Source organism: Macaca fascicularis, chromosome 10 (genome assembly GCF_037993035.2).
Source record: "Macaca fascicularis isolate 582-1 chromosome 10, T2T-MFA8v1.1".
Lineage (NCBI taxonomy): Eukaryota > Metazoa > Chordata > Mammalia > Primates > Cercopithecidae > Macaca > Macaca fascicularis.
The window spans coordinates 13,749,753-13,765,264 of NC_088384.1; the positions used below are offsets into that span (position 1 = coordinate 13,749,753).

The 15,512-nt window shown below is 46.2% G+C and overlaps 1 protein-coding gene across 1 annotated transcript in view; it reads right to left on the reverse strand.

Moving 5' to 3' along the window:
• Nucleotides 1-15,512, reverse strand: part of EIF3L (eukaryotic translation initiation factor 3 subunit L) — a 40,789-nt gene that overhangs the window by 16,882 nt on the left and 8,395 nt on the right. Inside the window, exons 5-8 of the mRNA XM_045363657.2 lie at nucleotides 13,944-14,005; nucleotides 9,393-9,462; nucleotides 9,084-9,157; nucleotides 1,496-1,667 (exon numbers count right to left, since the gene is read on the reverse strand). Coding sequence (XP_045219592.1) covers nucleotides 1,496-1,667; nucleotides 9,084-9,157; nucleotides 9,393-9,462; nucleotides 13,944-14,005 — 378 coding nt within the window. The remainder of the gene's footprint in view (nucleotides 1-1,495; nucleotides 1,668-9,083; nucleotides 9,158-9,392; nucleotides 9,463-13,943; nucleotides 14,006-15,512) is intronic.

A 15,512-nucleotide genomic window follows, 5' to 3' on the forward strand; every position in this document is an offset into this window, starting at 1 on the left:
CACACAGCCTGAAAGTAATTTTATTATAATCTTTTAAATAACTTTTGTGCGTGAAATAAAGTTCTGACTGCAACTGGTCACATGGGCTTGGGGGTAGAATTTTCCAGTTACGGCATCATGTGCGTGCTCAAAAAGTCAGATTTCGGGCCGGGCGCGGTGGCTCAAGCCTGTAATCCCAGCACTTTGGGAGGCCGAGGCGGGTGGATCACGAGGTCAGGAGATCGAGACTATCCTGGCTAACATGGTGAAACCCCGTCTCTACTAAAAATACAAAAAACTAGCCGGGCGTGGTGGCGGGCGCCTGTAGTCTCAGCTACTTGGGAGGCTGAGGCGGGAGAATGGCATGAACCCGGGAGGCGGAGCTTGCAGTGAGCCGAGATCACGCCACTGCACTCCAGCCTGGGAGACACAGCGAGACTCCGTCTCAAAAAAAAAAAAAAAAAAAAAAGTCAGATTTCGGAGCATTTCAGACTTCAAATTTTCAAATCAGGAATATTCAACCTATACATACTACTACATGGTGTAGTATCAAAGAAAATCCTCTCCAATAAGCCTGGCACTTTTGGGAGGCCAAGGCAGGATTGCTTGAGCCAAGAAGTCCAAGACCAGACTGGGTGACACAGCGAGACCCTGTCAACAAAAAACTCCTTCCTTTCTATATCTGCATTAAGCCAGATTTTCTTTCTTTCTTTCTTTTTTTTTTTCCAGATAACCTCTCGCTCTGTCGCCCAGGCTAGAGTACAGTGGTGTGATCTCAGTTCACTGCAACCTTTGCTTCCTGGGCTCAAGCAATCCCCCGACCTCAGTCTCCCAAGTAGCTGGGCCTCCAGGGGCACCCCGCCCACCATGCTCGGCCAATTTAAACACTTTTTTTGAGACAAAGTCTCACTATATTGCCCAGGCTGATCTCAAGCTCCTGGGCTCAAGCGATCTTTCTGCCTAAGCCTCCCAAAGTGCTGGGATTACAGGTGTGAGCCACAGTGCCTGGGTCAGATTTTCTTTCTAATCAAACAAAAGATTACACTGCAACAGATTGCATGCAGAAGGAGAAATGAGAAGCCAGCTAACTTGTATGAAGCCAGACAGAGAGACCGGCAAAAATGCCACTCTTCACTTAAAAAAAAAAAAAAAAAAAATTTTTAAAGTATAGATACATTTTGTGGTTCTCAATATTTTAACAGGGTAAAGTGGCTCTGACACCAACACGCGTGAGAAGTGCTTATCTGAACAAAAGCACTGGAGACACAGTAGAAGTGTTTATAAACGTAAATCTCAACATGCTGGTTCAGTGTGTTGGCCAACGGACTCCCAAGCCCCAGAGCCCCCAGCATGAATACTCTGCTACTGTTTGTACTCGAGCACCTACAAAGAGTCAACAGACCACCATCTAAGACATGGTGACTCATCTGCTTTACTTGCAAGATTCTATTCATTTAGAACAGACGGCAAGCAGCTGGAAATTCGCAGGCCGCAGCTGTTGGCCTGCTGCACTCACCTCCGCTTGTGTATACCTCCAACTGTCGGTTGATGTTGGATTTGTCTACCAGGGAATGAAGGACATTGAGGACACTGTGAACATTCCAGATTTTGGGATTGGAACGAAGAAAGTCAATCTCCTCCTCTGACTTCTTGGCAGTCTTACAGCGGTACTGACTGAATGACTGAAACTGTTGAGGAATAAACGAAATATGCTGTAGTGGTATAAGCCCAAAGTGATCGTCCATGTGCACAATGCTGAAAACGAGGCAATGCTCTGGCTCTGGACGGGGCGAGGTGATTGAGACATCCACTTCTCATTCTAAACCATTCTGTACACTGTTTTTCAAAGCCATCTTTGACTAAGCTGTGAATGTTGTTCATTACTGAATGTTACTACACAGTGAAGTAAAAATCTCTAGGATTAGAGGTAGTCTGTGGTAAAAACATCCAATCTGGAGTCAAACACAACCTAAAGTCACTTCCTATCTCTGGGCCTCACAGTGCAGTTGAGCTGGTCACCAGAAACACCCCAGGGGCTCTTGTACCATCTATTCAGATGCAGCTAGACCATGGCACGGCCTGGGTTATGAGCGGTGATGTGGTAGTAGGTATCTGCACGTGTGAGCCTTCCCTACCAGTTCCCTATCTGGGAACTGACCATCAGTTCCCAGACTATGTCCTCTCTACCACTCTCAACCAGAGTCATCTGGCCAAGAACAAGGAACACAGAGAAGACAGGCCACAGGAATCCATTTGGGACAGAAGTAGAACCTGGAAGCACTGCTGGCCTGGCTCCATCAGTCACATAGATGGAACACAACAGACCTGCCTACTCAATTTTTTTAAGTTCTCTGGTTGAATCTGGTGTGCATCAGGTTTGGAAATCACAGACCTAAAACCTAGGTCTTAGAAGCTCTAAGACTGTTCTTCAACTATTCCAGCAAGGATCAGTGGCTCACCCCTGTAATCCTAGCACTTTGGGAAGCTGAGGTAGGCAGATCACTTGAGTACAGGAGCTCAAGACCAGCCTGGGAAACATGGCAAAACCCCAAAGCTATAAAAAATACAAATGAATTAGCCAGGAATGGTGGCAGGCGCCTGTAGTCTCCACTAATAAGGAGGCTGAGGTGGGGGCATTGCCTGAGCCCAGGAGGCAGAGGGTGCAATGAGGTGAGGTTGTGCCACTGCATTCCAGTGTGGGTGACAGAGTAAAACTCTGTCTCAAAACACAAAAAATTATCTTATTCTAGAGTGTGGGACAAAAAATTGCTAATCTTATAATACAAAAACAAAGAATATGCCAAGCACAGTGGCTCACGCCTATAACCCCAGCACTTTGAGAAGCTGAGGTGGACGGATCACGAGATCAAGAGTTTGAGACCAGCTTGGCCAACTTGGTGAAACCCCATCTCTACTAAAAATACAAAAATAGGCTGGGTGCGGGGGCTCACGCCTGTAATCCCAGCACTTTGGGAGGCTGATGCAGGTGGATTACCTGAGGTCCAGGGTTCGACCCCAGCCTGACCAACATGGAGAAATCCCGTCTATACTAAAAATACAAAATTAGCCAGGTGTGGTGATACATGCCTGTAATCCCAGCTACTCGGGAGGCTGAGGCAGGTGAATCGCTTGAACCTCAGAGGTGGAGGTTGTGGTGAGCCGAGATCGTACCATTGTACTGCAGCCTAGGCAACAAGAGCAAACCTCTGTCTCAAAAAAAAAAAAAAAAAAAAAAACCACCACAAAACACAACAACAAAAATAGCCAGGCATGGTGGCACGTGCCTGTAATCCCAGCTACTCAGGAGGCTGAGGCAGGAGAATTGCTTGAACCTGGGAGGCGGAGGTTGCAGTGAGCTGAGATCGTGCCACTGCACTCCAGCCTGGGTGACAGAGCAAGACTCTGTCTCAGGAGAAAAAAAAAAAAGAATATCCAGAATATATAAAGAATTCTCAGGCTGGGTGTGGTGGCGCTTACGCCTGTGATCCAAGCACTTTGGGAGGCCGACATAGGCAGATCACTTGAGGTCAGGAGTTCAAAACCAGCCTGGCCAACATGGTGAAACCCCATCTCTACAAAAAATCCAAAAAAAAAAAAAAAAAATTAGCGGGGCATGGTGCTACACACCTATAATCCAGCTACTCGGGAGACTGAGGCAGGAAAATCGCTTGAACACAGGAGGTGGAGACTGCAGTGAGCAGAGATCGTGCCACTGCACTCCAGCCTGGGTGAAAAAGACTCTGTCTCAAAAAAAAAAAAAAAATCCCACAAAGAATTCTCATAATGCAATAAAAAAAGTAATCAAATAGAAAAGTGATGATTACTTCAAAGAAAACAAAATTGATGATTAACATGAGATATCAGAAAAGTATGATTTTTTTTTTTTTTTTTTTGAGACGGAGTCTTGCTCTGTCACCCAAGCTAGAATGCAGTGGCACGATCTTGGCTCACTGCAAGCTCCGCCTCCTGGGTTCACGCCATTCTCCTGCCTCAGCCTCCCGAGTAGCTGGGACTACAGGCGCCCACCACCATGCCCAGCTAATTTTTTTTTGTATTTTTAGTAGAGATGGGGTTTCATTGTGTTAGCTAGGATGGTCTCGATCTCTTGACCTCGTGATCCGCCCGCCTTGGCCGATTTTTTTTTTCATTTTTGAGAAGGGGTCTCACTCTATTGCCCAGGGTGGAGTGCAGTGGTGTGATATTGGCTCATTGTAACCTCCACCTCTCAGGTTCAAGTGATTCTCGCCCCTCAGCCCCTGGAGAGCTGGGAGTACAGGCATGCGCCATCACATCCAGCTAGTTTTTGTATTTTTAGTAGAGACGGGGATTCACCATGTTGGCCAGGATGGTCTCGAAACCCTGGCCTCAAGTGATCTGCCACCTCGGCCTCCCAGAGTGCTGGGATTACAGGCATGAGCCACTGTGCCCGGCCAGAAAAGTATGAATTATCATTTCTTTCCCACTGAACTGACAAAAAATTAGACAGACTGATAATATCCACTATAGAAAACAGTTGCTCTTGGCTAGGTGTGGTGGCTCATGTCTATAACCCCAGCACTTTTGGAGGCTGAAGAGGGAGAACTGCTTGATCCCAGGAGTTCAAGACCCCATCTCTGCAACAAATTAAAAATCAGCTGGGTGCACCTGTAGTCACAGCTACTCAGGAGGCTACTGCTTGAGCCCAGGAGGTCAAGGCTGCAATGAGCTGTGATCACACCACTGCACTCCACCCTGGACCATAAAGGCAAGACCCCTATCTCTTAAACAAACAAACAAAAAAACCAACAGTTGCTCTCAAACACCGCTGGTAGTAGCATAATTTGATACAGCCCATTGGTGGGGCAATATATTACTATTTATTATAATTCAAAGTGATTGAAATGTTCTTTATCTTGATTGTGGCACTGTACACATTTGTCAAATCTCATCAACTGTACACTGATAACTGGTACACTTTATTGTATAAACTACACCTCATGGCCTCATGGCTGGGCATGGTGGTTCACACCTGTTTTTTTTTTTTTTTTTTTTTGAGACGGAGTCTCACTTTATCGCCCAGGCTAGAAAGCAGTGGTACAATCTCAGCTCACTGCAACCTCCGCCTCCCGGTTTCAAGCAATTCTCCTGTCTCAGCCTCCTGAGTAGCTGGGATTACAGGTACTCGTCACCATCCCCGGCTAATTTTTTTGTATTTTTAGTAAAGACGGCGGTTTCACCATGTTAGTCAGGCTGGTCTCGAACTCCTGACCTCATGATCTGCCTGCCTCGGCCTCCCAAAGTGCTGGGATTAACAGGCACGAGCTGGTGGCTCATCTTTACTTAAATAAAGAAAAAAACTACACCTCAGTAAGCTGACTTTAAAAAACTTAAAAAGTAAGTATCGTTCAAGCCACAATTCTACTTCTAGGTAGTGATCCCTAAAAATTTGCCTACGTATGGCCGGGCGCGGTGGCTCAAGCCTGTAATCCCAGCACTTTGGGAGGCCGAGACGGGCGGATCACGAGGCCAGGAGATCGAGAGACGATCCCGGCTAACACGGTGAAACCCCGTCTCTACTAAAAAATACAAAAAAACTAGCCGGGCGAGGTGGCGGGTGCCTGTAGTCCCAGCTACTCGGGAGGCTGAGGCAGGAGAACGGCGTAAACCCGGGAGGCGGAGCTTGCAGTGAGCTGAGATCCGGCCACTGCACTCCAGCCTGGGTGACAGAGCAAGACTCCGTCTCAAAAAAAAAAAAAAAAAAAAAAAAAAAGCCGGGCGCGGTGGCTCAAGCCTGTAATCCCAGCACTTTGGGAGGCCGAGATGGGCGGATCACGACGTCAGGAGTTCAAGACCATCCTGGCTAACACGGTGAAACCCCGTCTCTACTAAAAAATACAAAAAACTAGCCGGGCGAGGTGGTGGGCGCCTGTAGTCCCAGCTACTCGGGAGGCTGAGGCAGGAGAATGGCGTAAAAACCCGGGAGGCGGAGCTTGCAATGAGCTGAGATCCGGCCACTGCACTCCAGCCTGGGCGACACAGCAAGACTCCGTCTCAAAAAAAAAAAAAAAAAAAAAAAAAAAATTTGCCTACGTATAACATATATATGGATATTCATTGATTCACTGTCTGTAACTGTGGAAACTGCCAACCCAAACGTTCATCATCGGAGGCATGGTATACCCACAGCACGCATACTGCAGTAAAAGAACAAGTCAGGTCTATGAAAACATAGTTTAAGTGTTAACAAGTCACAACAAATAGCACAACAGAGTACGTAACCATTTTTGAGGCAATCTCTCTTTATATAGTCATGTTTACGTAAATGCCTGAGAGACATCAACAAGGTGCCTTTCCTTCCAGACAGTAATTGATACCTCTGCAAAAGCAAGGAAGGCAGGCACTTTCACTATATCTGTAGTTTGAAAAAACAAAAACCAATGAAATAGAGTGGTGAGTAAGAGCCACCTACCCCATGTGGCATCTACCTGGCCAGGAGGAAATACACCAGGCACTCACTGACCCTCACTGGACAGTCTTTGTTAGAAAGCACCGTAAGCCCCTTAACGAGAACACCGGCTAAGCCCAGGGAATTATGATTATCTTAAGAGGGATAAAGAAAATCACCACGGATGATCCTTCTTCATTTGCTCTAAGTCAAAAGGACTGCTATTCATCTATAAGTATTCCAAATAAGAGGATGTCACAAGCCAAGGAGCCAGAGGGCAAACAAGGCCAGTGCAGTTTGTGGTCTTTGCTATAAAAGGCACTGAAGCTTAATCTTGAGCAGGAAGCCTCTTTCTCAAGGAGCACTATGAAGGTTTCTCAGCTCACCACTCCTAACACTTCAGCACTTTGTATACCCAATGTCTCCCTGGTTCATGGAGTTCCAGTAACATCTTTATTAAGATACCAATTTACCCTGAAATAACCAGTTAGAGCTATAGACAGAGCACAAAGGGGGAAAAGAATTTTATTTTGTCAAATGACATACCTTTTTTTTTTTTTTTTTTGAGACGGGGTCTCACTCTGTCGCCAGGCTGGAGTGCAGTGGCAAGATTTCAGCTCACAGCAATCTCCGCCTCCCGGGTTTAAGTGATTCCCCTGTCTCAGCCTCACGGGTAGCTAGGACTACAGGCGCCTACCACCATGCCCGGCTGATTTTTTGTATTTTAGTAGAGATGGTGTTTCACCATCGTGGCCAGGATGGTCTCCATCTCAGACCTCGTGATCCGCCCGCCTAGGCCTCCCAAAGCGTTGGGATTACAGGCGTGAGCCACCACGCCCAGTCTATTTTATGTTTTGTAGTCTCTATTTCTCGAACTCCAGAACTGAAGAGATCCTACTGCCTTGGCCCCAAAAATGCTGGGATTACAGTTGTGAGCAACCTTGTAGTTTGTATTTTTAAATAGAAGGACTGGGCTAAATAAGATGGAAAAGAATAATGATGGCATTGAACATCATCACAATGAACAAGCAACATGTATTAATTATTCTGTGACAAGCACTATCCTAAGCACTTTATACGTAGTATCTCAGTAACATTCACAGCAATTCCTGTTTTAAAGATGGGGAAACCAATGCACAGTGTGGTTAAGTAATGTGCCCACAACAGAACATGTTACCATTTTAAAATGTAAACCAAGCGCGGTGGCTCACTCCTGTAATCCCAGCACCTTGGGAGGCCGAGGACGGTGGATCATCTGAGGTCAGGAGTTCAAGACCAGCCTGGCCAACATGGAGAAACCCCGTCTCTACTAAAAATACAAAAATTAGCCGGGCATGGTGGTGGGTGCTTGTAATCCCAGCTACTTGGGAGGCCGAGACAAGAGAATCCTTTGAACCCACGAGGCAGAGGTTGCAGTGAGCCAGGATCACGCCACTGTATTCCAGCCTGGGTAATAGGGCGAGACTCCATCTCGAAAGAAAAAAAAAAAAAAAGGCCACTAAACAGCAAAAATCTGAACTTTCACCCCCAGGCCACACAGCTGCTGTCCTTTATTTGCATTTGGCACAGTTCTTAGTCGACCTTGTAACTCCTGAGGCAGGTGATATTCTCATTGTGATGAAAATGTTCTATTGTATTCTGATCAAGCATACACTTAAGTAACCACCACCACAATCAAGATATAGACGGCTGGGGCATGGTGGCTCACTTTGGGAGGCCAAATCAAGAGACTCACTTGAGGCCAGGAGTTCAAGACCAGCATGGGCAACACAGCAAGACTCTCATCTCTACAGTAATATAAATATCCGGGCCTTGTAGTGGCAGCTACTCAGGTGGCTGAGGTGGGAAAATCACTTGAGCCCAGGAGTTCTAGGCTGCAGTAAGCTATTATCACACCACTGCACTCTAGCCTGAGCAACAGAATGAGACCCTCTTAAAAAAAAAAAAAAAAATTCCATTGTGTGGGTAAAGAAAGTGAGACAGCCGGGCGCGGTGGTTCACACCTGTAATCCCAGCACTTTGGGAGGCCGAGACGGGCGGATCACGAGGTCAGGAGATCGAGACCATCCTGGCTAACACGGTGAAACCCCGTCTCTACTAAAAATACAAAAAACTAGCCGGGCAAGGTGGCGGGCGCCTGTAGTCCCAGCTACTCGGGAGGCTGAGGCAGGAGAATGGCGTGAACCCGGGAGGCAGAGCTTGCAGTGAGCCGAGATCCGGCCACTGCACCCCAGCCTGGGCGATGGAGCGAGACTCCATCTCAAAAAAAAAAGAAAAAAAAGAAAGTGAGGCTCTGAGTTTAAATAGCACATCCCTGGGTGTTACAGAGGGATGGTTACAGAGCTACCAGCAGGTGGCAGCACTCAGGTTAGAATCCACTTCCACCTGGCTCCAAAGCCTGTGAAGCCTGTGTTCTTCCAGCCAGACCACCTAACAAGGTCAAGTAAGAGCCTGATGACCGTCAGGAGCTGAACTTACCGACTTCCAGCTTCCTATCTGGAGAGCTTAGGCTTCACTTTCTCTTCAGAAAGCCAAAGGAAACTGGAGTCTACTGCCATGGGGTATTTTATACTATAATGGGGATATTTTTACACCATGCAGCTTTTTTACAAAAACAATAGTAATAGCTATTCCTGGCATGGACCAGTTATTTCAAATTAGGCTAAGGCTGACCAGATACCTGGTAGATGAACTCATCGATGATATCCCAGAGCCACTGGTTGGGTAGTTCAAGAGGAGCAGGACCATCGGCATCTGTGCAGGAGATCACAGAAAAGTCAGATTCAAAGCAATGACTCTGCCCATTCCATAGGCTGCAGAATACTTTGTAATTTCTCTCTGAAAAGGACCATGAATCACAAGACCACCCCTTTTCCCACCTACACATTGAGATCCTGCTTAAAAAAAAAAACAAAAAAAAAAAAGCTGGAGGCCAATGCTGAACCTCATCATAACCACACACAACCCCTTGGCCAAATCTCAGACTCACTAAGAATGTAGTTGAAGAGATTGCAGTAGTTGTAATAGGATTCAAACCTCTGCTCCAAGGAAGGTCCCCCCTGTAAAGAAAACAGAGATATCAAGATACAGATATTTAATTTTAATGCATTTTACCCATGGTATACTGTGATAGCTGTGAACAAATACATTAGAATTGGTATCAGTCCTCTCCTTGGTAGTATGTGAATACAAAAGTGAGAGGGAAGACAAAGTCCTATAGCATTCGAGGCACTGAATACTGCAACATGAGGTTAGATTCTACAGCAACAGACCTTAAATGACCCTCAGAGCAGGCATGATGATCTGGCAAAGCAGAGAGAAGGAGAACTGTTTCAGGAAAAAAACACACTAGCAAAGGTGAAGAAGTTAAATTGTGGCACCTAAAGGCTCGTGAGTTAGAGAAGATAATGCTGCACCGGGCATCACTGGACTATGGGCCAGGAATGTAGCAGTCTTCCAATGCCAAACAAGAATCCAGGTCGGGGGCCTGCAAGTCTATTCCACCACCTGTTTTGTAAATAAAGAAGTTTTACTGGAACACAGCCATGCCCACTCATTACATATTGGTTATAACTGCTACAAAGACATAGCTGAACAGATTTGACAGAAACCATCATGGCCTGCGAGCGTAAAATATTTATTATCTGACCCTCCACAGAGAAGGTGGCTGACCCTTTATGTTGCTTGCATCTGAGAACCACTGATGGCTTCTGAGCTGGGGAACCATACCATGAACAATGTATTTGTGATGGAGAAGAAACAACTTTGGAGTCAGTCCCACCTCTTATTAACTGTGGGGTTCTCACAAGGTATTTAATCTCTCTGTAAAATGTGGGCAAAAGATTGTTGACTAGTCACAATTAAGTAAGATTATATAGCTGGGTGCAGTGGCTCACGCCTATAATCTCAGCACTTTGGGAGGCTGAGGTGAGCAGATCACCGGAACCCAGGAGTTTGAGACCAGCCTGGGAAACATGGCAAGACCCCATCTATGTTTTAAAAAAATTATGTAAGGTGCTTAATACATTAAGCACAATCTAAGCATATTCAATGAAAAACTACTCCCCAGGGGCTTAAAACTGGTCATTTATGTGGGAGCCCTGGTACCTAATAAAAAGATTATAGCATCAAAAAACTTCTGCTGAATCTTCATCTACAGACTGAACAGAGAGATTAGAGGTGGTAAAAGCAGCTATACTATGGGCTATGGTGTCATGGTGTTCCCAAAAAAGCAATGTACACATAATGGCTAGACTCTTAGCATATCCACAAAGCACCTGAACTTCAGCATCAATGGCAGTAGGAATCTTTACTCTTTTTTGTTTTTGAGACAGAGTCTTGCTCTGTAGCCCAGGCTGGAGTGCAGTGCTGCGATCTCAGCTCACTGCAACCTCCACCTCCCGGGGTCAAGCGATTCCTCTGTCTCAGTCTCCCGAGTAGCTGGGACTACAGGCACACCCCACCACACCTGGCTAATTTTTGTATTTTTAGTAGATACGGGGTTTCACCATATCAGTCAGGCTGGTCTCAAACTCCTGACCTTGTGATCCACTCACCTCTGCCTCCCAAAATTCTGGGATTACAGGCGTGAGTCACCGCACCCAGCCAGGTATCTTTACTTTCTATCAGATAAAGTAGTCAGAGATCCCACTGGGATGCCAGAAAGACAAGGCCCCTTACTCTGGCAGCAAGCACTTTTCCACCTACCACTACTGACAGTGGCTCCTGTGGCCAAGGCAGGAGTTCTAGCCCTATCAAGTGATCCTCAAGAAGAGGGGTGAGTAACTGTGAGAAACTAGGACCTCCTTAGGTGGAGATCCTGGTGCCAATTTCCTTCATTTACATATGCATGCAAGCACACACATGCTCAATTAACACCATTATGATCAGACATTATTCTTCTAGGTACTGGTTACATTAGTGAACAAGACAACGTGCATACCCGGTGGAGTTAACCTTCTAGTAGATGAGGAAACTCCCTCCCCTAAATAAACAGATAATAACAATGTATAAGAGATAAGTACTCTGAAGTGCCACAGAATATTGCCAGGAGCCCAGGGAGGGAGGGGAAGTTTCAGGAAATGACTGAGAAGGGAAACAGGGCTAAAACCTGGAATTAGTAAATGTGCTGGGAAGTCATGGTAGGATTGGGAGGGAGTGACCTGATGAAAACATGTAGCAAAAGGATCATGCTGGTTATTATGTTGAGCATAAACAGCCAAGAGTGGAAACTGACACCAGGTAAGCAGCTCCTGCAATAATTCAGGGAAGAGATGATAATGACTTGAACTAAGTGAGCAGCAGTGTGGCAGTGAAAAGTGGCTGATTCAAGAAGTATGTTGAAGGCCAGGTGCAGTGGCTCACGCCTGTAATCCTAGCACTTTGGGAAGCCGAGGTGGGCGGATTACCTGAGGTCAGGAGTTCAAGACCAGCCTGGGCAACAAGCGAAACCCCATCTCTACTAAAAATACAAAAATTAGCCAGGCATGGTGGCGCATGCCTGTAATCCCAGCTACTTGGGAGGCTGAGGCAGGAGAATCGCTTGAGCCCAGGAGGCAGAGGTTGCAGTGAGCCGAGATTATGCCACTGCACTCCAGCCTAGATGACAAAGCAAGACTCCGTCTCAAAAACAAAACAAAATAAAACAAAACAACAAAAAGAAGTATGTTGAAGACAGAACTGAACAGGATTTGCTGGATTTCATGTCAGAAAAAGTCAAAAATAATGCCAAGGTTTTTAGTCCAATTAACTGGGTAATTAATGGTAGCGTTTATTGAGATGATTACCATGGGAAAAACTAGAGGGAAAATAAGAATTCAGTTTTAGATGTGTTAAGCTTGAGATGACTCTCAGCCAAGTGCAGATGTTGACAGTTGAATATACAAGTCTGGACTTCAGTGGGGCAACTGAGGCTAAAGATAGAGATTAAGTCATTGGTGTATATAAATAACACAGATGGCATTTTTTTTTTTTTTTTTTTTGTGACAAAATCTCGCTCTGTCACCCAGGCTGGAGTGCAGTGGTACAATCTTGGCTCACTGCAACCTCCGCTTCCCGGGTTCAAGCGATTCTCCTGCCTCAGCCTCCCAAGTAGCTGGGATTACAGGCACCTGCCACCACACCCAGCTGATTTCTGTATTTTTATATTTTTAGTAGAGACAGGGTTTCTCCATGTTGGCCAGGCTGGTCTCAAACTCCTGACCTCAGGTGATCTGCCCTCAGCCTCCCCAAGCCACCATGCCTGGCCTTAAATAGTACAGATGGCATTTTAAGAAACTTTAGGCACTCTAGGCCGGGCTCAGTGGCTCATGCCTGTAATCCCAACACTTTGGGAGGCTGAGGCGGGCAGAACTCGAGGTCAGGAGATGGAGACCATCGTGGCTAACACGGTGAAACCCCGTCTCTACTACTAAAAATGCAAAAAAAATCAGCCAGGCATGGTAGCGGGCACCTGTAGTCCCAGCTACTCAGGAGGTTAAGGCAGGAGAATGGCATAAACCTGGGAGGCGGAGCTTGCGGTGAGCTGAGATTGCGCCACTGCACTCCAGCCTGGGCGACAGAGCGAGAGACTCTGTTTCAAAAAAAAGAAAAGAAAGAAACTTTAGGCACTCTATAATTTAGAAGTCAGGAAGAACAGAATCTAGCAAGTGCCCAAAGTTGGGATAATGTGTAGAACACTGATGTTATAACAAGCTGGTCTAGAGTCAAGAAGTTTTGTCACTTACTAGCTGGATGAATTTGAGAAAAAGTAACCTCTTGGCACCTCAGGTGCCAACTTTGCACGATTGATAGTAGAATGAGGTATGTGAAGATGTGTGCTAACTGCCTAGCATTGTGCTTGGCATACAGTGAGTGTTATGTACATTTCAGAGAAACGGAGGCTCAGTGCTCTGAAGGGAAAAAGAACCCCAAGCAGAAGCAGCAGCAGGTGCCTGGAAATACCCTATGAGGATGGCAGCCTATAACCAGTGCATGGGTGATTGCCCAGTCCAGGAGAATTGTAGAGACAGATAAATTTTTTTTTTTTTTTTTTTTTTTGAGACGGAGTCTCACTCTGTCACCCAAGCTGGAGTGCAGTGGCCGGATCTCAGCTCACTGCAAGCTCCACCTCCCGGGTTCATGCCATTCTCCTGCCTCAGCCTCCCGAGTAGCTGGGACTACAGGCGTCCACCACCTCGCCCGGCTAGTTTTTTGTATTTTTTTAGTAGAGACGGGGTTTCACCATGTTAGCCAGGATGGTCTCGATCTCCTGACCTTGTGATCCGCCCGTCTCGGCCTCCCAAAGTGCTGGGATTACAGGCTTGAGCCACCGTGCCCGGCGGGACAGATAAATTTAAAAGAATGCATAGGTTATATAGGTTGGTGTGTCTGGAACAGCTTTCTGGGTTAAACTGTTCCTTCCACCATTTCTTAAGAGAAAACTCAAAAACAGGCCAATCACGCCTAGACACTGAACCAATATAAACAAATGACTGTGTTCTAGGGACAAAAATAGCACAGAGTTAAAAAAACAAAAACACTGCGACACTTAAATACTTACACTGACTTTGGCATATATGTGCCTGTAGTATAATTCTTTGTATAATATCAGGAAGACAGCATCTGAAAGAGATGGCAGAGGGGTACTTCACTATCCATAAAACTGGGGTATCCTGGCAGCTTTAGCTCTTTGGTGGGGAGGAATAAAGGTAATTTTGAAGACTAAACAACATCTAAATTGCTATGCATATGCCCCAAGAATACATGCAATGAGAAAATCCACTTCTCATTTGACTCCATCAATCTCAATCTCCGTCGATGAAATTAAGATCTCATTCAGATCTATTTCCCTTCTCCATTTAGAGACTTCTGCCGTCCAAGTGCATAAATAAACCAGCACACAGGAGTAATTAGAAGAGCGTGGTAGTGCGCACCCACAGTCCCAGCTACCCGGCAGGCTAAAGTGGGAGGATCGCTTGAGCCCAGGAGGCAGAGGTTGCAGTCAGCCATGATCACAGTACACTCCAGCCTGGGCAACATAGTGAGACCCGTGTGTCAAAAAAAAAAAAAAAAAGAAAGAAGAAAGGAAGAAAGAAAATATTAATTTCAGAATGTTGTTTGTTTGAAGACAGAGTCTTGCTCTGTTGCCAAGGTTGGAGTGCAATGGTATTATCATGGCTCACTGCAGCCTTGACCTCTAGGGCTCAAGTGATCCTTCCACCTCAGCCTCCCGAGTAGGTGGGACTACAGGCATGTGCCACCATGCCTGGATAATTTTTCAAAAAAAAATTTTTCTTTTTAGGCCGGGCACGGTGGCTCAAGCCTGTAATCCCAGCACTTTGGGAGGCCGAGACGGGCGGATCACAAGGTCAGGAGATTGAGACCATCCTGGCTAACATGGTGAAACCCCATCTCTACTAAAAAAATACAAAAAAACTGGCTGGGCATGGTGGCGGGCACCTGTAGTCCCAGCTACTTGGGAGGCCGAGGCAGAATGGCGTAAACCCAGGAGGCGGAACTTGCAGTGAGCCGAGATCCGGCCACTGCACTCCAGCCTGGGCAACAGAGTGAGACTCCGTCTCAAAAAAAAAATTTTTTTTTTGTAGAGAAGGGGGTCTCCCTATGTCGCTCAGGCTGGTCTCAATCTCCCTGCCTCAAGTAACCCTCCCACCTCAGCTTCCCAAAGTGCCAGAATTATAGCCATGAGCCACAACACCCAGCCACAGAATGAGTTTTGAACTCATTCTGTGTTTAGTCAATTAAGGGTAAATGTTCAGGCCAGGCATGGTGGTTCATGCCTGTGATCCCAGCACTTTGGGAGGCTGAGGCGGGTGGATCATTTGAGGTCAGGAGTTCAAAACCAGCCTGGCCAACATGGTGAAACACCATCTCTACTAAAAATATAAAAATTAGCCAGGCACCTGTAATCCCAGCTACTCGGGAGGCTGAGGCAGGAGAATTGCTTGAGCCCAGGAGGCAGAGGTTGCAGTGAGCAGAGATCACGTCACTGCACTCCAGCCTGAGTGACACAGCGAGACTTCCTAACTCTGTCTTAGGGAGAAAAAAAAAAAAAAAGGAGTAAGTGTTCAAAAAACGTTCAAAAAACAAAATGAGAGACTTGTACACTGAA